At 38.6% G+C, this 26,076-nt stretch overlaps 1 protein-coding gene and 1 pseudogene across 1 annotated transcript in view; one reads left to right on the top strand and one right to left on the bottom strand.

Annotated features, from left to right (window-relative positions):
* Window positions 1-752: 752 nt before the first annotated feature.
* The window catches only part of LOC102875500 (chromosome unknown open reading frame, human C17orf85), a 39,400-nt gene continuing 14,076 nt past the window's right edge, over window positions 753-26,076 (bottom strand). Inside the window, exons 4-13 of the mRNA XM_006899752.1 lie at window positions 20,622-20,747; window positions 13,853-13,981; window positions 13,566-13,642; window positions 12,648-12,756; window positions 8,796-8,895; window positions 8,414-8,517; window positions 5,961-6,255; window positions 3,838-3,995; window positions 2,089-2,250; window positions 753-1,342 (exon numbers count right to left, since the gene is read on the bottom strand). Of these exons, the coding sequence (XP_006899814.1) occupies window positions 1,107-1,342; window positions 2,089-2,250; window positions 3,838-3,995; window positions 5,961-6,255; window positions 8,414-8,517; window positions 8,796-8,895; window positions 12,648-12,756; window positions 13,566-13,642; window positions 13,853-13,981; window positions 20,622-20,747 (1,496 nt within the window). The 3' untranslated portion in view covers window positions 753-1,106. The remainder of the gene's footprint in view (window positions 1,343-2,088; window positions 2,251-3,837; window positions 3,996-5,960; window positions 6,256-8,413; window positions 8,518-8,795; window positions 8,896-12,647; window positions 12,757-13,565; window positions 13,643-13,852; window positions 13,982-20,621; window positions 20,748-26,076) is intronic.
* LOC102875088 lies at window positions 21,082-21,721 on the top strand (annotated as a pseudogene).

Here is a 26,076-nt window from a genome sequence, read left to right on the forward strand (position 1 = left end):
CAGAAATTAAAGGCAGAAAGAATAAATACCAATTATCACTTTTAAAGTGGTAACAAACATGACCCCACCTCAGACAGATGGATTTTGTTTGCTACGATGGTGAAAAAGCAAGTTGAACACCATATACAACAAGCAGCCTATACGGTTAGGATCATTTTAAAAATAATGAGACTTCCTTCTGCCTTCTTCCAAAGTATATAATATATATTTAACAGCACATAAGAAGACGCCACTTGCATTTCTCCTGTAGCCAACAGGAAGAATTTTCACATATAAAAATTTAAACTTTTAAATCATTAATATTTTTAAACATAATACAGACTTAAAAATTGTTCAACATTAACCCATGACCCCACCCCTAGCACAAAAAAAAAAAAAAAAAAAAAAACCAACCCCAAATCCAGAAGTCACAGTTTTTTTGTTCCTAAAAGCTCCACAGCACTGAACTTGATCTTCATTTCAGGCAGATGGCTAATCAGAGGCCCCTAGCAGACGTTCCCGAGGGCCGAACGGAAGCACGAGCAATGCTGTGTCTCTTATCTACCTGGGCGACACTGGTGCACCTCTGAGGTCAGGTCCATGGGATTCGGCCCCCACACTAGGGTCCTGGAAGGGTGAGCCGGCAGCTTCCCTCATCTTCCCCCTCGAAGGCTGTCCAATAAGCACCTGGGAATTGACTTTTCTTGGGAAAAGGGTGCTGGTAACAGCTGTCAGGGCCAAGGCAATAGTGAGAAGTTCAGTTCTCTGCTCTTTGGATGAAAGGTGTAAAACATTTCTTTTAAAAGATACAATGTTAAAAATATTAAGAAAAATGTCTACAAAATCTGGAGGGCTGCCTTTTTCTCAAAGGGTAAAGCTGGTAGGGTGATGGGAAAAGAATTGAGGGCCCAGGACTAATACTCTGCAGCACAAGATAGGTAAGATAGATGCCCTTCAAAACACATCACATTCTTAAGATGCCTTGCTGAAGCAGCAAGAGCTCGGGTGACTGAATGAGTGAAAGTGGGAAGGGCACCAAAAACTCCTGCTATGGAGCTTCCTACAGTGTGCCCGGCCCTGTGCGTGAGCGTCAGGCTCGAGGGCAGCTGCCATCAGGCCCAAGGGCATCAGGACTCTGCCTCTGAACCAGAGCTGCTTTCCCGACTAACTTCAATCTGGAGAGATGGTAAGTTATCTAACCGGCTCTTCTTTTGGCGAGACTGTTCTTTCTCCTTAATCAGAGCCCCCCACGCCCTCTGCAGCTCGGAGTCGTCTTCCTCAGTGCCAGGTGCCCGGTGCTCCGCTTTCTTCGTATTCTTTTCTTTGGTCTTGGGTACGGATCCTAAGCGAGTCCATAAACTACCTGTTGGGGTGAGAAGGCATTTTAGTTCTGGTGGCCAGTGCTGACTAGTATTCACACTGAGGAAGCAGGGCACTGCCAAGACCTGATGTACAGAAAACACCAGTGGCCCAGGCCACTTCCCATCACTCTGCAGCCTTGGCAAGGGCCTCCCTAGCTGCAGTCCCCTGACTGAAAACTGGAGGGCCTGGACCCAATGGTGATCCTCACAGCTAGGGGACACGTGCCACTACACCAGGTCCAGCACCCTGTGTACAGCTCCCCCCACCAGTAGCCAGCGGGCCCCAGAGCCCTTCCACCTCTAAATTCTGCAGGCAGGCCTGCAACACTGTAGACTTTCAGAGATTTTTGCCCATTGGCCACAAATTTTAAAAATACATCTTATTCATATCTAACAATAAGGGAATAGCTATTATAAGGCAATGGAAAGTGACATTTATAAAGAACATAACAGGAAAATGACCCTGATAATATCGTGTATGAAAAAAGTAGACAATGTGCATGAGCAAAGACTAAAATAGCAGACACACAACTAAATAGTATTTGAACCAAACAGAAACAGCCAGAATGCTGTGCTCTCCCTGCTATTTTCTTAACTGTCCAGACTGTCACCATTAGTTATTATGACAATCCTTATAATAGAAAAGGAAAATTTCATGTTGGTATGTTATTTGCTATCTACTGTGACTATTTCCAAGCCATACCCACTGTCATATGCTCTTGTCCCATCAGTGTGAAGTGTTACCAACCTGATTTCTTCTCCCGAGTATCAGAGTAGAGGCCTTTAACATCTTGCCTGGGAACTCCTAACCTACTATGTACATCAGAAAAAGGCTCTCTTCGCACAACTGGGTTACTACTAAAAGCCTTTTCTGGAGAATATGGTCTTTTTCCTAAGCGCTGGCGGATATCTGGAAGAAGAAAAGAGGGAATTTTTTTTGGCTGTAACCAAGCTCGTATTATAACTCACATGGACACTGTACCAACCAGCCCAAGTGAGGACACTGTCCTCAACACTATCAGGCTCCCAAAAGACTTCTCTCTTCACAGTCACTCAGATCCCCTAGGAAAATCCGTATGGAGGGATCCACAAAAGGATAAACACCACAGCTGACTGCTCTGCTCCACAAAGAAATTTCTGAGGCAGGATCAACTTTTTAAAAAAAAAGTAGAACCAAAGAATCCAAATAACTTACAAATATTTTTGTTAACAGGTAATCCTGCAAGCTGAGTGCACAGGCACAATCTTTGAACTTTTAAGTTTGTAATGAACATCTTGTAGTTTACCAGTAAATACAGGAAGATGGTGGGGGGAGGGGGAGCAAAGATCAAGGTAAGCTATCCCGAACCACACTGCCTGTCCTTTTGAGTTCTCTAAAATAAGAGGAGCAACAAAATATGTTTAGTAGAAAGGCATTGTACTGGGGCATTCACGCATCTCTCAGAAAGCGGCATCCCCATCTGGCCAGTTCTCTACTGAGTCCTCTGACTTTCTCTCTGTCTCTCCTTCCCCTGTAACTTCACATTAGGCTTCCTTTATAAACTTTCCTGTTTTCATTTATTCCCCTAATCAAGTCCAGCCAGGCCTTACTTACAGATTCTCCACTTCACACCTCCTGCCCTAATCTCACTTCCAAGTTATCTAATCTAAAATACAGAAAAATGTCAGGTAATTTCCCAATTCAAAAACATAAGTTTGGGGGGAGCTCTGGTGGCCTAGTGGCAAGAAGCTGCAACTACAATCCCAGAGGTGCACGGTTCGAATCCACCAGATGCTCTGCCGGGGAAGGAGGGGCAATCTCCTCCTGTACCAGTCAGATCTGATTTGACGGTACACGCACACAAAAATAATAAAATAAAATTAAAAAAAAAATTTAAAATAAAAACATAAGTTTGCCACATGAGATCCTAATTTCTCCTCCAAGACGTAGCTCTAAAATCATGTTTTCTAGAGTTCTGCAAACAGACAGACCTGCTATACTGTAGACTTTCAGAGATTTTGCCTATTACCCACTAACTTTGAAAATATATCTTATTAATATCTAACAATAAGGAAATAGCTGTTACAAAACATTCCACATCTTCTTAGTAGGTCCTCCTTCCCATCTGGCTCCCAGTATTTAGCCTAGGGCCTGGCACACAGCAGGTCTATGTGGTGAAGTATGTATTATATGAGTATTTGCACTCATTAACTAACTATATCTAATTATACAACAACTCAACTTAAGCTCCATTATTCTCAGGTATAAAGTATATTAATGACAAACTGAATGAAATAGTTGTTTAGGACAAAAAAAAATTGAACATTAACATTACAAGTCTTAATATTTTTCATCCTGAAATTCTAGAGGCTGGCACACAAGTTAAAGTGATGAATAATGACAATTAAATTAGACAACAACAAACATGGCGGCTCTCTGCCCAGAAACCTATTCCCTGCTCTAATGTGCTGTCTGGCCCTCAAAAAGCATCCCAGACTCAGAAGCAAAGAGCAGTACCTGACTTAGTATTGCTTGTCGGTGGTGGCCTCGGGCGTGGGTGCTGACGCTTTTCATCTAATAGATGTCGCACATCTGCAAATTTCTCCGATGGCAATTTGTTACCAATTCGGTTTTTTATGTTGCTTGTGGATATACTATCTGCCCTCATGGAGTTCCTTTTGAAAAAGAATTTTTTTTAAAAAAAGGATTTGCATAGTTAACTGGCTTCAACTGTGGAACAAGGCCTAAGAAATAGTCTCCTATTTATTCTTTAGAAAAACAATTTAAGACATTTCAATTAATTAATGGCCATTAATCACTTACAATAAATCATGCTGATAATTATTTGCTTTAAAAAAAAATAAATGCTCAATCTGCTGTAGAGTCTGGTCAGGGAGAGCAGGTTACTGATTTTGCCAGGTGGTTTCAGTGCAGAGTAAGTACAAGTAATCACACAGAGACAGCCCTCTGCTCTCCCTCGTTGTCAGCAAAACACAATAGAAGCTGCAAGCCCCTTCTTTCAAAGTCAGACTTCTCCAAAGAGTAGCTAGGAACCTTATGGGGCAATGAGTTTACCTTAAAGTGGGAAGAATAATTCAGAAGAGGAGGGTGAGACAGTTAGTTGCAAGGCTAAAACAATACAATCCATGTCACCACAGTATCATATGCAGAAACTGCTGAATTTGTGTATGATTTGCAGGGCATAGTCTCAACAACAAAATAAAGAAAGAAGACAAAAAGCCAAGACTTCTCAAAAAGATCTGCTACTATACTAGACACCAGCAAAGAGTTCACATCAGTTTCCTACTGCCAAAGGGGCCCTTTAGAGTAGTGAGAGAAGATCTTCACCCTGAAACCCACAGCATCCCTTTTCAGCAGGAAGTAGCTAAGAGAATACGCCGTGCCCTTTTCCTTATGACTCAGGGTGAAGTCTCTCTCAGGGAGGAGTGATAGGGAATGGCAAAGGATACACTGACAAAGAAGATTGATCAGAACTGGCTTTGACAAGCACTGTGGCATTTGGACAAGAACAAACTGGGAGGAGGGTAGAGAGAATAGTGCAACAATGAATGAGTGGAAGCCCAAAATCTCTGTAAATGTTTATGAAAATTAATAAAATATAATTATAGAAAAAAAAAATAAAACTCAAGATATATGTGCAAAAAAAAAAAAGAGTTCACATCAAAGAGATCTGCTAGTGTATTAATGAAAATTAATGACCATTAAAAGTATTATTTTTGCATAACTAGCAAAGACTAGAAAGAGTAATAATAACTGTGATTGACAAGTACACAGGTAACAAGTGGTAATACAAGTCAAACCCTTCCTTCTGGACAGTAATTTTAAACTTTTTTTTAACAGAACGGGACTTCTAAAATTTATCTAGTTGGTATAATAGTAAGAAATTAGAAACCTAAATATCCATCAAAAAGGACTGATTAACTAAATTATGGTACTCTCAAACAACAGAGGAAACACTCCTCAACATTCACAATAAAATAGAAAAAACATACTGTAGAACAACAGAAATAGTATAATGCCATTTTGGACAAATATAGCTAGAATTCCTCCAGGCATTATCATATGCCTAACAATAATTGTAAGATTATTCACCCAGATGCCAACAGCTATTATCTCAGGAAAGGATGGGATTATAGGTGATTTTTACTTCCCATATGGTATGGGGTGGGTTTTTTTAAAAATTTCTTTTTATTTATTTATGTGTGTGTGTGTGTGTGTGTGTGTGTGTGTGTGTGTGTGTGTGTGTGTGTACCGTCAAACTGGATCTGACTGGTAGAGGAGACTGTCCCTCCTTCTCCAGCAGAGCACTTGTTGGGTTCAAACAGCTCACCTCTGGGATTGCAGTGCAGCTTCTTGCCACTAGGCCACCAGAGTTCCCCTACTTCCCATATGGTGTGCAATTTTTAAGATAAGGATCCTTATTTTAAAATAAGGATGCTTATAAATTAAGAGGAAAACTGAATGTTTGTATTCAACTCCCTTTACAAAGGACTGAAAGAAGAACAAGTAAGTGTGTATAAAGTTGAAAGGAATGAAGAAGGGGGTTAGATTAGTATTAATTAGTATTTCAAATAAAATTACAAGCTAGCATTTTTCAATAAAAGGAAAAGTACTTTTACCTAATGCTTTTCAACTGCGACTCCACTTCATCAGCATACATTGTCATTTTCATGCTTTTCTTTGGTGAAGGAGTGGAAATCATTTTCAATTCTAGATCATAGTCCATCTCATCCGAGTCTGAACTGCTGGCACTGGACCGCCTGGAAGTGCTCCTCTCCCGGGCAGGTTTAACGGCTGGAAGCTCCTCGTGGTACTCCACCACCACCCTGTCGTCTGCATCCATGTCTTGGTCTTCCTCTTCCTCCTCCTCTTCTTCCTCTTCTTCAATAGGTTCTTCAGGAACATTCACTAGTCCTTAAGAAGTTTAATCAAAAATCCATTAGGAAAAGCTGTAAAACCAACAAGTAGGAACTTCCAGTCTATGGTGGTGATCTTTTAAAAAGATATCATCAGGCCAAAGATTTCACTACAGTAGTAAAAATAACAGTGAGGTAAAGTGTCAATAATAGTGTCAATACTGACACCAGAAAAACAGCTAGGTGAAGGGTCATCTCACAGCCTAATGTAATATAATAGTAATTTAAAATAAGTAAGTTCACAGAAAAATGCTCTTTCAAGGGGAGTAAAACAACATAAAAGTATACGTTCAGAATAATTTCATTTAGTATGCCAATAGACAGAAAGGAAGAATGTACAATAAAAATCAGTCTTCATATTTAAAGGGCTAAAATTAGAGAACTTGTTTCTTAATTTCGATACATAGGATGTGATCAAGTGTTGCCAAAATCTTTCAATTTCTACAAAAAAAACCCCAAAAACCATTATCTGCAAAGCACATTAAAGCCAACGGCCAATAAATGATATGCTTGTATAAAGATTATATGACAAAAATAAAGTATCCCAACTTGGGAAAAAAGTACAACTCTGCATCAGAGAAGTAACTGCATTACTAATACTGTTGCTGTTAGCTTACTAGCCAGAAAAGCAAATGCACTATTAATCCTGCTGCTGTTAGGTGATTTATGGACTAGTCCATACCAGTTCCATATGACTAGTTTCAATTCATGTTAAGTATAACAAAAAAAAACACTGCTCAGTCCCATGTCATCGACTCTGTTGCTGCTAGGTTTGAGCTCATTTCTGCAGCTGCTCTGTCAATCCATCTCCAGTTGAGAATCGTCTTCTTTTTGGCTGACCCTCTACTCTACCATGATGCCGTTCTCCAAGAATTAGTCCCTCTTAATAACATGTCCAAAATAGGAGATGAAGTCTTACTATCCTTGCTTCTAATGGGCATTCTGGCTGTACTTATTCCAAAAGCAGAGCTGCTCTTTCTTCTGGCAGACTACAGTACACACAATATCCTTCACGAACACCGTATTCAGAGACATCAAGTTGTCTTTGGTCTTTTTCTTATTCCCTGGTTCAGCTTTCAAATGCATGAGGCGCCCGCCTGAAGATATGATAGTATGGGTCAAGTACACCTTACTTCTCGAAGTGTTCTTTTCCTGTTTTAACACTTTAAAGAAGTCTTTGCGGCAAGTGTGCCCAGAACAGAATGTTGTTTAATTTCTTGATTGTTCTTCCAGGGGCATCAATCCAAGTGAAATGAAATCTTTGAGAACGTTAATCTTCATTGCTCATGATGTTGTTAGTCCAGCTGCATGGACTTTTATCTTTTCTTGAGGTGTAACTCATCCACCTCAAAGGCTGACTAGTCTTTGAGCTTCATCAGTAAGTGCTTCAATTTATTTTCAGGAAGCAAAGCTTTGTCACCTCCACACTGCAGCAGGCTGTGAAGGGTCTTTCTATAATCCTGGGGTAAGGTTCTACATCTAGTCCAGCTTCTTGGATTATTTTCCCAGCATACAGACTGAATAAATATGGTGAAAGGATATAATCCTATCTAACATTAAAAGGTAGATCTCAAATATACAATTTTTGATATATTAATTAATGAAATAAAAATTTATAGCCATCACCTCTCCATGTACCCATTACAATAAATGGGGGTATTTGTAATCTGTGTTTGTATACTGATAGGGCTAGTGCTACAATATATGAAATATAATGGTTTAAACATCCCAATTTTCTGTGACATTCATATGCACAAGCCAATAAGCATTAAACACTAGACATAGCCCTATTTTCCTTACCAAAATAAGAAAAGCAGCTCAGCTTGCAAAAGTAATTTAAGAAGATAAATGTTTTTCATGCAGCTTTTAATATTAATAGTAAAAAAAATTAGGCTCCTAAGAATTGTTTATTTTCATTTTCCCTTATGTCACATTTGGCCTTTTTTTTGGTTAGAACAGCTTTCATAAAATCATTTGATCTCTTTGGGCAATTCAAAATTAATCATGACTTGACTTACTTTCCTATATGTTGGCAGAGGGTGAGGGCAAGGAAGATAGGATGATAAAGTTTGGAACTTTAAAAGACTGTATTAAGAATAAAAATATGATTTCAGGAGCCAAACATGTGTCTACCCAAGAGCTGAGCAGGCAACTACCGGAATGTCGGTGTTTAAAAGATGTCAAGCCAACGTCATCCCCAATCAAGGCTCTCTTCTTGATCACATCCCGCTGAATGCGACGGGAATGGTATCTTCGCTTCCTGCAACATTGCCAAAATAAGCACAAAATCAAAACCAGCAGGAAGGATTTTGAAATCCACAAATTAATTTCAATTACAGTTATATACTGAGAGATAAATACTCTAAATGGAGCTGAAGCTTAGCATTTCTACACAATTTACCACACTTAAGTATTTCAAAGTCTTTCCTCTTATTTCCTTTAAGACTATGGTGGTTTTGAAATTTCAAAACAGAATACCAACTGAGGAATTAACAAAAGTTTACATACTATGTAACTATTTTAAAGTTTTGGACTCACCAAGAATTGCTAAGAATTCCTTTCATGCCTCCATAATTTGGATTCCCATATTTCATATAATACTGGCTTCTTCTGGCTGCTCCAAGTTCCTTTTTGTCATCTAAAAATTAATTAAAACATTTACCTACAATTTCCTATGAGTATGAAGACAACATTAATTTTTTTTCTTTTAAAGAAACATTTCCCATGGCTGGTATTAGATCTGCAAAGAAGAAAAATTCATTTATAAACATTCACTCTCTGTCTACCTGCTAAGGCAGTGTAGCATGTAGGGAGTGGGAATGAATATAGAAATGAATGAGTTTCAGTTGCTAAAGGAGCTAACTAACTGGAGGAAATATAAAAACAAGCAACACAAGTTACAAGGGTTCAAAAAGTTCAGTTAATACAGTTTTTCAAGAAGAGATGGCTTTTTTAACTGTATTCTGAAAGATGACATTTATTTAATGACAACACTAGAGAATCAGTATTAGAAAACAGGGTACATACAAGGTCATTTATTTGGTAAATTATTTTCTCAATTTTATTGGGTTGTTCTTAAAAAAATATATTAAATAAAATGACTGAAAGAAAATGACACAGTACCATGCACACCTAGACGATATTCAAACAGCTACTCAAACGGCTCAATGTGGAAAAGAGTTCATTTGTCAAGTTTAACCATTTCATAGGAAAAAAGTAATCAAGGATCACCTATTTTCACCATGCAACTGACAGCTCCACGGACATATTTGAAAAGACAAACTCTACTTATATTCTAATTATACTATGTATACAAACTGTTTATACCATGTATAAATGTAAAAAAAAATCCTTACTATGTTTAAGTAATATAGAATGTATACTACATTAAGTAATACTACAGATACATGTGGCAACAAACTGTTACATGCATTCTACTCAAGACCACAGCCCACCAGTTTCTTGGAGAATTAGTGAAGTCCATGTTTTAGGCATTTGAGTCTGGAAAAATGAAGATGTGTGCTGTGCCATAAAGAACGTGTTCAGGCAATCATGGGAGTATGTCAAAAGAATACAATTCTATAACATGGATGAACCTTGAAATCAATCACAAACTGACAAATAAGGCAGGATCTCATTTACATGAAGTAGGCAAATGTATAAGAGACAAAAGTCTATTAGTCGTAAATGGGTAGGAAGGAGAAAAGTACTGCTTGGAGGGCAGAGTTTTTACTAATTTGGAAATTGATAACTACTAAAAGTTGTGTGACATGATAAATGTAATTAATATCACTGAATGGCACATGTAAAAAATGCTGACCAAGCAGTTTAGAAAGATACAGTTCTTGGTGAGCATATACACTGAAAATATATACCAAGTCAAGCTTCTATGTGTACAATTCCGTGACAGATTACAGTCTTCAATACCGTGCAATCAGCCTCACCCTCATCTTCCGAGCTTCCTTCCCCCACTAACAAACTCCCTGCCTCCCAAGATTCCAAGCTTTTGAGTTGCTTCTGTCAAGATGGAAGGCATTTTGTTTTATGCATTTCTACCACAATTCAAAAACAAAAACTGTTTAAAGTTACTCTACTGACAAAATCTACTGACAATTTATGAATCAAGACATAATAACCTACTGAATAAAACACAATCTGTGAGTCTAAATGAATAAAAATATGTTTTAAAAAGAAAGCTCTGTTTTACAGTAGACTGCTGCTACCTTTACCTTATATAAAAAATGATAGCATTAGAAAATCATTAACAGATGCTAACAGTTTTGGACAATAGTTTGATAAACAAGAGAGTATTTATTTAATCTCAAAATATCTCTCTATAAGTTACTCTTTAATTACAAAAGGGAAAATAGTGGCTTTAACAGTGGAGAAGACTGGCTGTCATTAACTTCCCAACATCAATTCTGTGGTATTCTTGCCAGAAAAAAAGAAAATGTTTAATTTTAATTTAATCAGGAGGAAACATGGGACAAATCCAAGGGCATTCTATAAAGGAATGAGCTTACTCTTTAAAAAGACTTTGTTGTTGTTGTTGTTATGTGCCGTCGAGTCATTTGCGACTCATAGCGACCCTATGCACAACAGCCCTAAACCCTGCTCTATCCTGCGCCAACCACACTGCCTCTGACACACCCATTCCGATTACCCCAGTCACCGAATCAATCCATCTCATAGAGGGTCTTCCCCTCCTGCGCTGTCCCTCCACCCTCCCAAGCATGATGTCCCTCTCCAAGGACCCGTCCCTCCTGGCAACATGTCCAAAGTATGTCAGACGAAGCCCCAGAATCCTTGCCTCCAAGGAGGAGCTTGGTTTAATCCTCTCCAAGATGAAACTGTTTGTTTTCCTGGCAGTCCATGGTACCTTCAGTACTCTTCTCCAGCACCACAGCTCATTTAGTGAGGAAAAACTAAGAGGATGCTTTCCAGTTTACAGGAGACATGACAAACTGAATTGATTAGGAAGTAGATTCAGGGGGTAAGGGATATCTATAAAATATGTCATTGGTATAAGTGATGAAATCTTAAAAGAAACTATGGTATTCAGGTTAAATTCCCTGATATAGATAACTATACAGTATGTAAGATAATGTCCCTATTCTTCACAGAAATGGGTTGAAAAGTATGTTGCCTTCAATTAACACTCAAATTACTGAAATAACTACACATACACACGCATAAAGCATGCTTGGTTTTATTTTTTAAAAAATAAAAAAAGGGGGGGGCAAAAATGAAACAACTGGTAACTCAAGATCTGAATAAGATATAGGAGTTCCTTCTACTGTTCTTAGAATAGTAGTATACTATACTAAATACATCCACGTCCATAATAGCTTGCCTTTGGAAACCCTATGAACCTGGAGAGAGGAAGAAAGACACCCAAGTGTTGAGGACTCTCCTTCATAGGGTCGCTATGAGTCGCCTGCAACTTGACAGCACTAAACAACAATAACAACACAGAGAGAGAAAGATCAGCTGGCCCAGTGGACAGAAAGTGATGCTACCAAGCCAAAGGTGGGTGACTTTTAATCCGTGGCCCTCGGGCCTGTCTTTCATTGTTTTTGTTCAGACATTCCTCTAGGTCGTATAGCCCTGGTATATGAGTTGCTGTACCACAGTCACTTGTGGTTGCTGTGAGGCTGAACACTGTGACACTGATGCATCAAATGTGTTAATGGTTGGTTATCAATCCAGGCAGAGTGAGGCAGAACTCCCCGATTAAAACAAGCTTGGAAGCAGGAGTGGCACCCCTTCCATAATAGCTTGCCTTCAGAAACACTATGAACCTGGAGAGAGGATGAAAGACACCCAAGCATTGAGGACTCTCCTTCATAGGGTCGCTGAGTTGCCTGTGACTCAACGGCACTTAACAACAACAACAACATACTAAATACCCCCCAAAACATCTATTAAACATTTTTAAATATACATTATAATTACTGTATATAAAATGTCTTATGTAGAGACAACAGGACACTACTGGTAATGTCCAGGAAGACAGTGCTGTGATAAATCAAAACAGGTCATTTTTTAAAGTTTTCATAGTTCAGATAATAACTGGCTGAAAGACACAGGGAACAAACCAGCTTTAACGAAAAATAACCTTAGTAAAAAAGGAAACAAATGTGTGTGTCTATGTGCGCACACAGAAACAGACACACACACACACTCTCTCTCTCACTCTGAAAGTTCATATTAACTTTCAAATTGCAATTCTAGCAGTGAGAGCCACTGGTTCATAGGTACAGAACACTATGGCTTGAAGGAACTGTGCAATCACTTGACCTGTCTATTCAAGGAAGGAGAAAGACATCATCACTCAATAATAAGTCATTCTGATTAAATATAAAACCCAGTATCAAATATAAAATTTACCTTTTGTTGCAAATCTCATGAATAACCTGTTTCCTTTAGCAAGCTTGTTAGCTGGACGCAGATCATTTCTTAACAGAGATTCTTCTTCTACCTGAGACAATGTGTCCAACTTAAGAAAAGAGAGTATTTTCAATATAAAAATTAAGCAGCCACTTTTGATACTATTTTTATTCAGCAGCAAAGTAAGCACTGAGAAAGCCTCCTGCCTTTTCTAATTTCTAAGTCAGATTCTTCCCTGACCACCCATCTAAAATGTCCTTCATCATTTCTATCACTTTTCCCTGGTCTTCAAAGAATTAACCACTTCCTGACACAATTATATTCTTTATCTACATATTTAGGTACAGTCTGTCTGCCCCACTAGAAACACAAGGCTTTCATTTTACATGAGGTTCTATACTTTGTATCCAGAATAATAGAAATTCAATAAACATTTTCTCAATTAATATAGTCTAGTATTTCCAATAAGAGTATGTAACATGCTGGGAAATATATCACTGCTGCTTTTTCTAAATTTTACGAGTAGGTAACTTTTTTTTTCTTAAAAAAAATTTTTTTAATTTATTATTAATTTCAATGAAAATTTACAGAGACTTTGGGTTTCTATTCATTCATTGTTGCACTTCTCTCCCCTCCCAACCCTCCCCCCAGGTAACGTTTTAAAACCATTTTCTTTAAAAAAAATTTTAAAAACCCAGAAAACCCTTTTCTTTTATGCAGAAGTGTAGGTATTACTCTAAAGTCTCAAGATTAATCATTCCAGTCACTTGAATATAAGGTGAACAGACAGAGATTTCATGATGAAAGATAGAGAAAAACACAACTTAAGTTTTTATAAGTAAGTCTTTAAATGAAAAATTAGTATTTTTCAATAATACAGCCTGATGCATGTATCTCTATCTCTGCCCAATTACCCACCTCTACATCACTTGCATTCTCATCTTCAACTTCTCCTTCTTCAGCCTCATCTTCATCTGAGCTGTCTTCTTGCTTATCTAAATTGGGATGTTTGTAAAAACATATTTTTAAAAATCCAATATTTTCTCCTCTTATTTACTGTCAACTCAAAGCATTATAGCTTTTTAAGGAATTATTTTATGATGAGATCTTATGGAACACTCTGCACAAGAACCTAAAGATCCAAGCCAAGATTGTGGAAAAAGCAGACTTTGAGTCCTGAGGTCCCTCCTTTGTTTTCAACTAACCTTTTTTACTTTTCTCAGATGACTTGTCCTCACTGGCATCCCGGCCTCGTATCTTATCCAGGTCTGGCAGAGAGCTCATATTGATGAGGGCTCGTGCAGCTGTCATTTCATCTAACCAAACCACGTTGCCTAAAATTAATGTAAAAGAAATGGTTACGTTTCACACAAATGGCATTTCTTATGAATACAGACTATGAGAGTCACTACTACATTCTCATTTAGCTACAAACTGGCATCAGTGAATGTACAGATCAACCACTTACAGAAGGAGCAGAAGCGGCAGGAGGACTTCTTTGATAAAGTTAGCCTGGAACTGCATTTTCAAAAAGGGTTCAACAAAATAATCATTACGCACCATGGAGGAAAGAAAGGCTTCTGTATATTTAAACTGCCTGGGATGTAGTGAGTATCATGTAAGCATTACTGGATCATGATGATGAATGTCAAACTAATTTAGACTACCTTTTATACTATTGTCCATAAGAAGAAGATGAAAAAATTAAGTTCTTCCAGTGGAAAACTTGAGTCAGAATCATATCCATGGGATATATACAACAGAGTCTTTGCAGCAACTAATTTAACTGGCCTCTTTAAGGACAAGGATTTAGCAAGAGAAATGCTGAGAGACTTTCCCTGAAATCTGCTTAACATTGTTTAAAGGGCATTTTTATTGCAGTATTATTCACAATAGCAAAGAGACAGAAGTAGTCTAAATGCTTGTCAACAAACGTATGGATTAAAAAATGGCGGTATATTCACACAATGGAATACTATGCAGCACTGAAAAAACCATGAACTTATAAAACAATGCAAGATGGATGAGTCTGGAAGGCATTATGCTGAGTAAAATAACTGTCACAAAAAGACAAATACTGCCTAAGAACAAAGTTACAAAAACAGGATGGACACAGGAGAGGTGAGAGCAAGGAAAGAACTGATAAGACAATGAACACTACACTGGAATAGGAGAAGAAATTATCTGAACAGAATGGATGCTCAAATATTGTGCGTAAAGCAATCGATAATGTGGAACAAGACATAGTGAACTGGGGAGCAGGGAATGAGGGAAATGTGTATCAATGAGTGAATAAATTCTGTCCTCTCTGTAAATTTTCACTAAAATCACAATAAAAATAAATAAATAAAAGGCATTTTTAAACCTGTATTACAACTGTTTGAGAGATGAAGGGCTAAAGACTCATTTTTGTCACTATCAGCTCATAATAATTTCCTTTGTTTCTGAAGTACAAAAATGAGGTAGTTGAACTGGATCATTCCAAGGGTCTCACCTTTCTAATATTACTAAACCTGAAGCTTTAATGAATTAAATCAGGGATTAGCAAAAGACCACAACCCATAGGATAAATCTATGCAGTTTGAAGTTAAAGCTAATTCGTCATTTTTATTAGGTATAACTGATTACAATTAACTACACAACTCCTTTTGTTAATAAACTTCTACTGCAAACAGGCTCATTTAAGTACTGGCAGACTACTTTCAAAGAGCCCTAAATAAAGAAGAAAGTGCCATCATCCCTAACCTGCGTTATGCAGATGACACAACCTTGCTTGCTGAAAATGAAGAGGACTCAAAATGCTTGCGGCATAAGATCAGAAACTACAGCCTTCAATATGAGTTGGATCTCAACACCAAGAAAACAAAAATCCTCACCATTAGACCTCTAGGTGACATTATGATAGAGAAGCGATAGAAGTGTCAATGACTTCATCTTTCTTGGATCCACAATCAATACCCTTGGCACCAGCAGCCAGGAATTCAAAAGACATATTGCATTGGTAAAGTGTGCTGTTAAGGACCTCTCCAAGTGCCAAAGAGCAACGATGTCAATTTAAAAACCCATACAGGGTGCACCTGATCCAAACCATACCTTTTCAATTACTTTTTTTTTTTTAATTTAGGTTGTTTATTTTTCATTTCAATGAACATCTACAGAGATTTTGGGATTCCATTCATTCATTGTTGCATTCAATTACTTTTTATGCAGCTGAAAATTGGACAATAAACAGAATGACAGAAGAAAAACCAATGTTTTTGAATTGTTGTGTTGGAGAAGAATGCTGAGTAATGCAATGGACTACCAAAAGGACAAACAAATTAGTTTTGGAAAAAGTGCATCCAGAGTGCTTCTTTGAGGCAAGGATAGTGAAACTTTGTCTCACATATTTTGGGTATGTTGTTAGAAGGGCCAGTCCTTGGAAAGGCAGAGGGTCAGGATGGGAGGACAAAGACCCTCAATGAAATGGACTGACACAGTGACTGGAAGAGTAGGCTTGAGTATGTCAGAGTTGATGACGAAGGCACAGAGTAGGGTAGTTCACAGATCCATTGTTCACAGAGTCATTATGAGTCTTACTCGACTCTTTTTCCCCCATTTTTTATTATTATTAATCTTAATGAAAGTTTACAGAGACTTTGGATTTCCATTCATTCACTGTTGCACTTTGACTCTAACAACAACTACACTGACGCACAGGTTAAAGAATTCAACCATAACATCAGCAGTTCAAACTCACCAGTCAATTGACATGGTAAAGATGAGGTAATCTCCTTCTGGCAAGAATTACAGCCTTGAAACCCTATACGGTTAGTAGGGTTTCTGTCTTGGATTGAATTATATCCTCAAAAAAAAAAAATACAAGTAATGATGCAATACGGAAGTTATGCAATGATTTACCATGATCTGATAAGTCAAGCAATTGTAAACGATTAAAGATGATCAAAGATGGGATGGGATACAATATTCTTAATCCCATTTCCCTAGGGGAACTTCCTTGGGTGTGGCTTCTGATACCTTTCATCTCATGAGATAAACAGGGAGGAAGTAATCAGAGAGAGGAGAATCTGAGTACCAAAAAGAAAGAGTCCATGTTTTGAAAACAAATTCCTGTGCTGGGAAATTCCTAGAACCAGAGGACACAAAGAGAAAACATCTCTAGAGCTGGTACCCCGGATTTGGTTTGTGGCATCCACTTCCTAAATGACATGCCTCTGGAAACTCTATGAACTTAGAGAAACGCCAATATTTATAGAAGAAAGTTGAGGTCTTTTGCTCATAGGGTCGCTATGAATCATACTCAACTCGATGACACTTAATAACAACAACAGCACTGTAAGAGAATAAATTTCTGTTAAGGCCATCCACTTGTGGTATCTCTGTTACTGCACCATGAAGACATATTCTAAAGGGCTGCCAACAGTCAGAACCAATTCATGGGCTGTAACTACTTTCATGCTACAACAGCAGAGTAGAATGGGTGTGACAAAGAACATATGGCCTGCAAAGCATAAAACATTTGCTTTCTGATTGATACTTTACAGAGAAAAATTTGTTCCTAATGTTGATTTTCAGTTAAACAGAAAAAAAAAAAAAATATTTTTCCTGTGTCATGTTTCTTCTTTCAATAGTGTTTAAAATGCTGCCCAGGGAGCTCTGATGGCCTTCTGGGTAAGAAGTTACATGTCAACCCAAAGATTGCTGCTGTCAGGTGCCACTGAGTCGAATATGACAAATACTGGCCCTATGAACAATTATGAACACCATCCTTTCCTGTGCCATCTTCACAATCTCTGACACACTCATGCAGTCAGTCACTGTGTCAATCCACCTGGTTGAAGATCTTCCTCTCTTTCACTGTCCCTCCACATTTCCAAACATGACCCTCTCCAAGGAATATCCTCTCCTAACCCAGGCCATGGTCTCTGCAATTGCATCAGAGAGCTGCACAATGACTAAGGATGACAGAAGAAGAAATGATACCCTTGAACTGTGGTGCTGGAGAAGAGTCTTGAACATATCATGGACTACCAAGAAAATAAATAGGTCTTGTCTTGGAAAGGGTGAAACCAAATTTCTCCTTGGAGGCTAGGATTTTGAAGCTCCGTCTCACATACTTTGGGTACATGGCCAGGAGAGACCAGTTCTTGGAGAAGGATATAATGCTTGGAAGGGTGCAGGGACAGCTCAGGAGAAGAAGATCCCAGGTGAGATGGATCGATACAGTAACTGGGGAAACGGGTTGGTATGTCATAATTAGTGAGACTGGCTCAGGACAGGGAATGGTTCAGAGCTGCTGTACATAGGGTCGCTATGGATCGCAGGTGACTCAAAAGCACATAACAACAACAATCAACATGGGAGATGAAGCTTCATTATCTTTGCCTCCAAGAAGAACTCTGGTTATATCTTCTTCTCCAAGACATAACTGTTCTTTCAGCAGTCCATGGGATCTTCGTTACCCTTCTCCAACACCACAGTTTTAAAGGCATCAATTCTTTTGTCATCCTTACTCACGTCCCACCTCTCAGCAGCATAGCAAATGATTGAAAAGACCATCGACTGAATCAGATGTACCTTAGTCCTCAAATGAACATCACTGTTCCTCAATAATTTGGAGAGGTCAGGGCAGCAAGTAATAAATGTCTGAGAGGATGCAGTGAGATAAGAACTCTTATATATTGTTGATGGGATTGTAAAATGATAGGCAAAAATTGCCTCTGGAAGACAATTTGGTGTTTCCGCAAATAGCTGAACATAGAAATTCCATATGATCCAGCTATTCCACTGCTTGGAATATACCCTGGGAAAATGAGAACTGAGGCTTAAACAAAGGCTATACACCAATGTTCACAGCAGTGTTATTCCCATATCAAAACCATGGAAACAGCCCAAATATCCAATCACAATGGAATGGATTAAGAAATTATGGTATATTCCTACAGTGGAATACTATGCAGCACCCAGGTGCAACGATTTTGTATATCACTACCTAACTTGGGACTGGAGAGCATTATGCTAAGGGAACTAACTCAGTCTCACAAGGACAAATACTGTAAAAGACCATTATTATAGAATGAGTATGAGGATCCAAGGAGGGGAGGTGATTAATCATAGGGCCACACAATTTAATGGGTGGAGGGAAGGATGAATAAACAAAAGGGGAAAGATCCGATGTGTAAAACAATTTATGCAAACTTTATCAACTTTGTATGTAAACCAGTTAAAAGGGGGGGATAAATAAATAAAATGGAGAGGTCCCTGACAAAAGATTTTCCCAATGAAATACAGGTCCTACTCTCTTGACTGCTGGTATCAAGTGGGTCCAAGTGATTATGGGTCCAAACTAGCTGAAGCTATTGATAGTCTCAATCTCTTCTCCATCTATCATGATGTTGCCTATCAGTCCAGGGGTGAGAATTTTTGTTTTCTTAATGTAGAGATGCAATCCATATTGAAAGCTGTATTCTTTGATGTTCTGCAGCAAGTGCTTCACACTGTTGTCAATTTTAGCAAGCAAGGATTATGTACCATCTGCATAATGTAGGTTATTGATGAGTCTCCTCCAATTCTAATACCACATTCTTCTTCATAGAGTCCAGCTTCTTAAATAATTTGCTCAACATACAACAGATTGAATAGGTATGGAGAAAGGATATAACCCTGAAGCACCTTTCTAAATTTTAAACCAGACAGTGTTCCCTTGCTCTGTTCGTACAATAGCCTCTTGGTCTAGGTACAGCTTTCTCAGGAGCACAATAAGTGCTCTGGGATTCCTATTCTTCTCAAGGTTTGTTATGATCCTCACAATCAAATGCCTTTGAATAGTCAATAAAACAGAAATAGACAGTCTTTTGGTATTCTTTGCTTTCAGCCAAGATCCAACTGACATCAGCAATGATATCTTTGGTGATATGGCAAAGATAAGCAGTTCAAATCCACCAATAACTTCAAGGGAGAAAGATGAGCAATTTCTTCCTGTATGATTTACAGCCTCTAAAACCTGCTGGTGTATCAGCTGTGAGTCGGTTCTGACTTGACGGCACAAAACAACTGCTGCTGTGTCAATTACAACTCAAGGTAATCTCACACGTGCAGAAGAATATCACTACTCCAAGGGTTTCCAAAGCTGAGACCTTTCAAAATCATATCACCAGGCCAGTTTTCCAAGATGCCTTTGGGTTAAAACAGCCAACATTTCAGCTAATAGTGGAACACTTAAATCTTTGCATGCTGTGACCCCCTTCTTTCAGTGTAAACACTGAACCAACATCTTCTTAATAGAACAGCTGGGAACACATCAGGCTGCTTGCTATCAAGGGCCCTGTGTGGTAGGTCAGTGGGATGGATAGCAAATAATGTCAGACTAGGAGTAGTGACAGGACAGGAAGTTAACAGAGCTAACGAGAGCCCTAGCCAGAGAGGATTACACTTTGCTCAAAAATCAGACAGCCTGGAGGTTTGGGTAGGGGGCTGAAGTTTCAGAAAAACACAGTTGAAGGGAGGCAGGTAAGCAGTCTGGTACAGTGTCAGAGGTTTCTAGTCTACTACTAGGTCACAGAGAGACACTGAGGCAGAGACGCCTTCTGAATAAAAGCAGCCCTTTGAATGGCAAGTTGCAACAACAAAGGTCTAAATAAAGCCTTAAAAATGCAGTCCTAAGTCTTTGCAATTAATCCACCTTTTGCTGGGCAATTCTGGGTTTTGAGGAGAACTCAGACATGCACACTACATTTAAATGCCAGGAACCCTGATCACCAACTCTGATCTGACTTGTAATACTCAAAGAGAATGAGCAAGTAAACTGGTTAAGACATGTTGGTTCTCCTCATTGGTCAATTTTTTGCTCTCCTACGTCTAAGGTGAGGTGCATACAAGTAGTCTGGGCTATCATTATTCAGAAATTTAGTTTGCAGGAGTTCTTTCTTAATCAGAAATAGCAGCACATTCAATAGAAAATAGGAAAGTACTTACAAGAGGTGTCATCCAACCATTCAATATGAGCCGGTGGATATTCTTTAAAATAGGAGAAGATATCCTGGGTACTCATCTCATCCACTCCGCAAATGTAGATTGTCTCCAGTCTCACTTTGGGGATTGCTACAAGATGACACAAAAAACATGACAGGCTTTCCCCATCTGCTTGTCTCTCCACCAGTGCCCCCTTTTTAAGAGTTTATCTTACATGTATTCAGAAGAGGAAAAAAAAATATAAGAGAAACAACAATCATTAAAAATGAAAGACATTAACAGTCAGTAATTTCAATTTCTATTAAAGAATTTCAGTCAGAAATTATTTTAAGCATAAGAGCTTAAAAAAATCCCATCTAGACAGCTATTGCAGTACACTGAGCTCCACAGAGACAGTGCCAGGCCAGGCAGAGCTGGACGGCACTGGGCGACTCTGTGCCTCGCGGACGAGAAATAACTAACCATGGGCAAAGGAGATCCTAAGAAGCCGAGAGGCAAAATGTCATCATATGCATTTTTCATGCAAACCTGCCAAGAGGAGCACAAGAAGAAGCACCCAGATGCTTCTGTCAACTTGTCAGAATTTTCTAAGAAGCGTTCAGCGAGGTGGAAGACCATGTCTGCTAAAGAGAAAGGTAAATTTGAAGACATGGCAAAGGCAGACAAGACCCATTATGAAAGAGATGAAAACCTATATCCCTCCTAAGGGCAAAACAAAAAAGAAGTTCAAAGATCCCAACGCACCCAAGAGGCCCCCTTCGGCTTTTTTCTTATTTTGTTCTGAATATCGCCCCCAAATCAAAGGCGAGCACCCTGGCCTTTCATTTGGTGATGTTGCGAAGAAGCTGGGAGAGATGTAGAATAATACTGCTGCCGATGACAAGCAGCCCTATGAGAAGAAGGCTGTTAAGCTGAAGGAGAAATACGAGGATATTGCTGCATACAGGGCTAAAGGCAAACCTGATGTCGCCAAAAAGGGAGTTGTCAAGGCCGAGAAAAGCAAGAAGAAGGAAAAGGAGGAAGATGAAGAAGATGAAGAGGACGAGGAAGAAGAGGAAGATGAAGAAAATGAGGATGAAGAGGATGATGATGATGATGAATAAGTTGGTTATAGCACAGTTTTTTTTCTTGTCTATAAAGCATTTAACCCCCCTGTACACAACTCACTCCTTTTAAAGAAAAATGGTATTGATAAAATATACTTTCCTCAAATTAATCTATAAATTCAAAGCAGTAACAAACTCAACAGGATTATGCATTAAGCTTGACAAGTGGTCTTAAATGTATACAAAGAGAAATGTGCAACAGTCAAGATAAAAATAATTATAAAATAAAGACATGCTACCCTCACATATATCAAAGTATAATTTAAAACTAGAATAAAGAAAACAAGGAACTCATTCAATATTATTCAAAACGGGTGAGCCTGGAGGACATTATGTTGAATGAAATATCTCAGTCGCAAAAGGACAAATATTGCATGGTGCCACTGCTGTAAAATGGGACTGATATCAGGGTGGGGGTAAGACTGAGAAAAACTGGATAAATTGTGTATACTGCACTGAAACAGATGAGGGAGTGAATAATTTAAAAGCGATGTATGATAGGGTATTATGGTTATCACAAGATTCCACAATTAAGGTTGCATAGTGGAATGTACTTGGGGTGGTGGGAGGGGTGCGGGGGGGATTGTGTACCAGGGAGGGAGTCTTACTTTTCAAAGAGAGGAGCGAACTGGGGGGCGGGGGGAGAGGGCTGGGCAGGTAGAGAAGTGTAGCAATGAATGAATGGAAATCCAAATTATCTGTAAAAGTTCACTAAAATTATTTTTTTTAAAAATTAGAATAAAGAAATCCTACAAATCAGCAAGGTACTAACAGCTCCAAGTAAAAACGGACAAAGGATATAAGGAGGCAACCGATATAAAATAAAACAAAACACAAAAGATCAAGAAATCAATGAGAAGGTTGGCCTCACTACTGATTAGGAAAATGGACATCGAAACAACAGACCATTTTTAACTGATCATATTCTTGTGACATTTAACTTATAACAGCTCCATCTCTGGAAAATTCTTGGTAACAGAACAAAGATTGATAAGCTCCAGACTGAAATCTGAGTATCTGACCTGATTTTCAAAAATTCACATCTTTAGCATGAAGTATGGGCAGCCGATGATGAAAAAGCCACTGCTCTGCTGGTAGGAGTACAGATAGATAAAGTCATTCTGATGGGCAATTTAGGACATAGCACAGTGGAAAGCTCTGCTCCAAACCAGTAATAGATCTATGGTTCAAACTCGCCAGCTGCACCTCAGGGAACAGATGTAGCAGTCTGCTTTTAAGAAAGATTTACAGCTTTTGAAACCCTACAGGGTTGTTCTTCCATCTCAAGGAGTTGGAATTTACCTCAACAATAGTGAGTTTTCAGATGCAATTAGTATGCACCTCACAAGCCTAGGAATTCTCCTCCATAAACATGTTGTCATCAAATCTAACTCTAGATTCTAAGTCACATAGAACTGCCCCACAGGCTGTAATCTTTTGTTGCTGTTGAGTTACACACAGTAGAATATACAGCACTCAACAGTTTCTACATATACCATTTAGTGACAATGATTACAGTTACGTTGTGCAACCATTCTCACCTGCCTCATCTGGGTTGTTCCTCCTCCGTAACATAAATTCACCACCCTCTAAGCTTCCTATCATATAGTTCAAGTTGCAACTTACAACTTGATACATAGAGTACTTGCTCTGGTAGCCTAGTAGGTAAGGAGTTGTGCTGGCAGTTCAAATCTTCCTGCCGCTTCTCATAAGAAAGATGGGCAAGATCCTCTCATGTGATCAATAGCCTCTAAAAAAGACCTTAAACCTCCAAACCAAGAAACCAAATCCCATGATAATTTTGGTTGTACATAAGTAGCCTCAGCAGTTACTCCCTTTTTGTGGGGGGAAGGAGTGTGTTATTCTAAATATGTTTATAACACAACTTTACAGTTCAATTTTTTACAAATGTACAATGTATTAACTCAAACTCATTGCTGTCAAATCAGAACTGACTCAAAGGTGGCCCTCCAGTGGGTTTTTGGAGGCTGTAAACCACATGAGTGAGTGAAGATTGCTCACATTTCTCCTACAGAGCAGCAAACTGATTCGAACCAGCAGAGTATCTGGGTCAGCAGTATAACTCTTCCAGACTAGGCCACCAGGGCTCCTTTACTGACAGCAATTACAATAACCAGCTGCGCAAGCCTACCATTAATCAATGCACTTTTCCCAACATCATTAACCTTTCCTCCTCTCTCCCCTCCCTGGTAATCACTAATAACCTTTGTTCACTATACATTTACAAAGCTGTAATCTTTGTGCTCTGATGGTGTAATCCATAGCAAACTGTGCTAACAACTCAAAGACAGATCATCTCCAGGCGTTAAAATTCATCAATAGCTCCAAGAGAGAAAGACAGGCAATCTCCTCTTACTATAATTTACAGCCCAGATATACAACGGAGAGTTGATATAAAGTTGGAACCGAACTGACAGCAGTGAGTTAAAGAATCTTTACAGATGCAGCCTGTCATCTTACTCACCCGCTCCTACCACTTAGACCTTCTAGCTAGCAGCTGATGAGCCTTTAACTACTGAGTCACAAGGGTCCTCCAACTTTTTAGTATTTACCCTAAACACACACGCAGTTGGGTTTTCACTCACACAAAGATATTCATCGCAATATTATCTGCAATAATCCAATAGCTATCAGTGTATTAAATTATGATTTAGCCACATTATAGGGCATTACATACTTTAAAGGGAGCTCTGGTGGCCTACTGGTAAAAAGTTGCACTAAAATCTCAAAGGCACATGGTCCAACTCCACCAGCTACTCCAAGGAAGAGGGATAAACAATCTCCTCCCATGCGTTTTACTACCGCTGAAAACCTAGTGGAGGGTTAGCTATGAGTTGGTCCCAAGTCAATGGCACATACAACAACATATGCTTTAAAACAATGAGATAATTTATTAGATGTCCATGGAATACCCTAAGACACATTCTACTTCTTTAAATCAAGTCTGCTCTTTATTCAGGTTAAGATACATTATTGTGTAAAAAAAAAGCAAGTTGTAAATAATTATATATATATATGATAATGATGACATTAAAAAAGTAAAAACATAAACAACCCTAAAAAAATAAAAACACAAACCACCACCATTATGCATACAACTGCCTAGAAAAAGGCCAAGAGTCACACAAAACTAACAGTTGCTACCTTGGAGAAGAAGGTTGAGGGCTGGAGTTAAAGAAGGCCTTAGCCTTCTTGGGATTTATGTCCATTTTTAATGAAATACTTTAAGCACCTCACTTCATAGTCATCTTTTTTTATGAAATATGTAAAACAACCAGTAGGAATAAAGTGTCATTTTAAAATAAACTTCATATTCACAACCTAGTTTTATATTTAATTAAAAAGATTTGAGGTAAAAAAAAAAAAGATTTGAGGTAAATAAAACATACACATTGACAGAGACTCATGTAACCTCTCCACATCCCATTTCTCTTTCCTCAATTTGTCAAGAATTTGTTGTCCATTATTCCTAAGTATGTTTTTTTGTTTGTTTGTTTTGGTTTTTGTTTTTATTTTTTATGTCTTAGTCTTACCAAAGCCAAACAAATTTGAAATAAAGATTCACAAACGAATACTTTCAGATAAAATGTAAGGTTTTTTGTCATTTCATTTTGAAGCATTTGTTAAGAGACAGGCTTATTGAGAGACTGGGGTAGTGTGGCCAAACTAAGTAAGGGGAGGACTTTTCCAGCCAGCCCAGATTCTTGAAGACAGCCATATTATCAAACCTCATGAGTCCCAGAAAGTTCTTTCTAGTGAGAACCAGTGCAATAAATAACATCTGCCCTAGTCCAAAGCGAATGTGAGACAGTAACACTTCCGTGCAGCCTGAGAAACAGAAAGGTTTAGCCAGGGAGAAGCATTTTCAGTTCCTCCCGCTAAAGCCATGATTATGAAAGAAAAAGCTTATAGAAGCAGAGAGATTCTAACATAAAAAGTAACAAGGAAGGAGAGAAAGTTTCTAGTAATGGTAGAACAATCAGACTAAAGAGCAAGAGAAAGAAGTCTGCTAGACTTCCTGCTCTTATAAGCAGGACTTAATTATAAGTCAAACAAGCCAGGAGAATAAAGACCAAAATAAAGTTAAAAGGGAATGGCAAGAACATGATAGACGTTGTTGTTGTTATGTGCCGTCAAGTCGCTTGCGACTCATAGCGACCCTATGTACAACAGCCCTAAACTCTGCTCTGTCCTGTGCCAATCGCACGGTCTCTGACACTCCCATCCCGATTATCCGAGTCACTGAATCAATCCACCTCAAAGAGGGCCTTCCCCTCCTGCGCTGTCCCTCCACCCTACCAAGCATGATGTCCTCCTCCAAGGACCGTCTC

This window comes from Elephantulus edwardii, unplaced genomic scaffold (assembly GCF_000299155.1).
Source record: "Elephantulus edwardii isolate Elephantulus edwardi_28Jun2011 unplaced genomic scaffold, EleEdw1.0 scaffold00267, whole genome shotgun sequence".
Classification (NCBI taxonomy): Eukaryota; Metazoa; Chordata; class Mammalia; order Macroscelidea; family Macroscelididae; genus Elephantulus; species Elephantulus edwardii.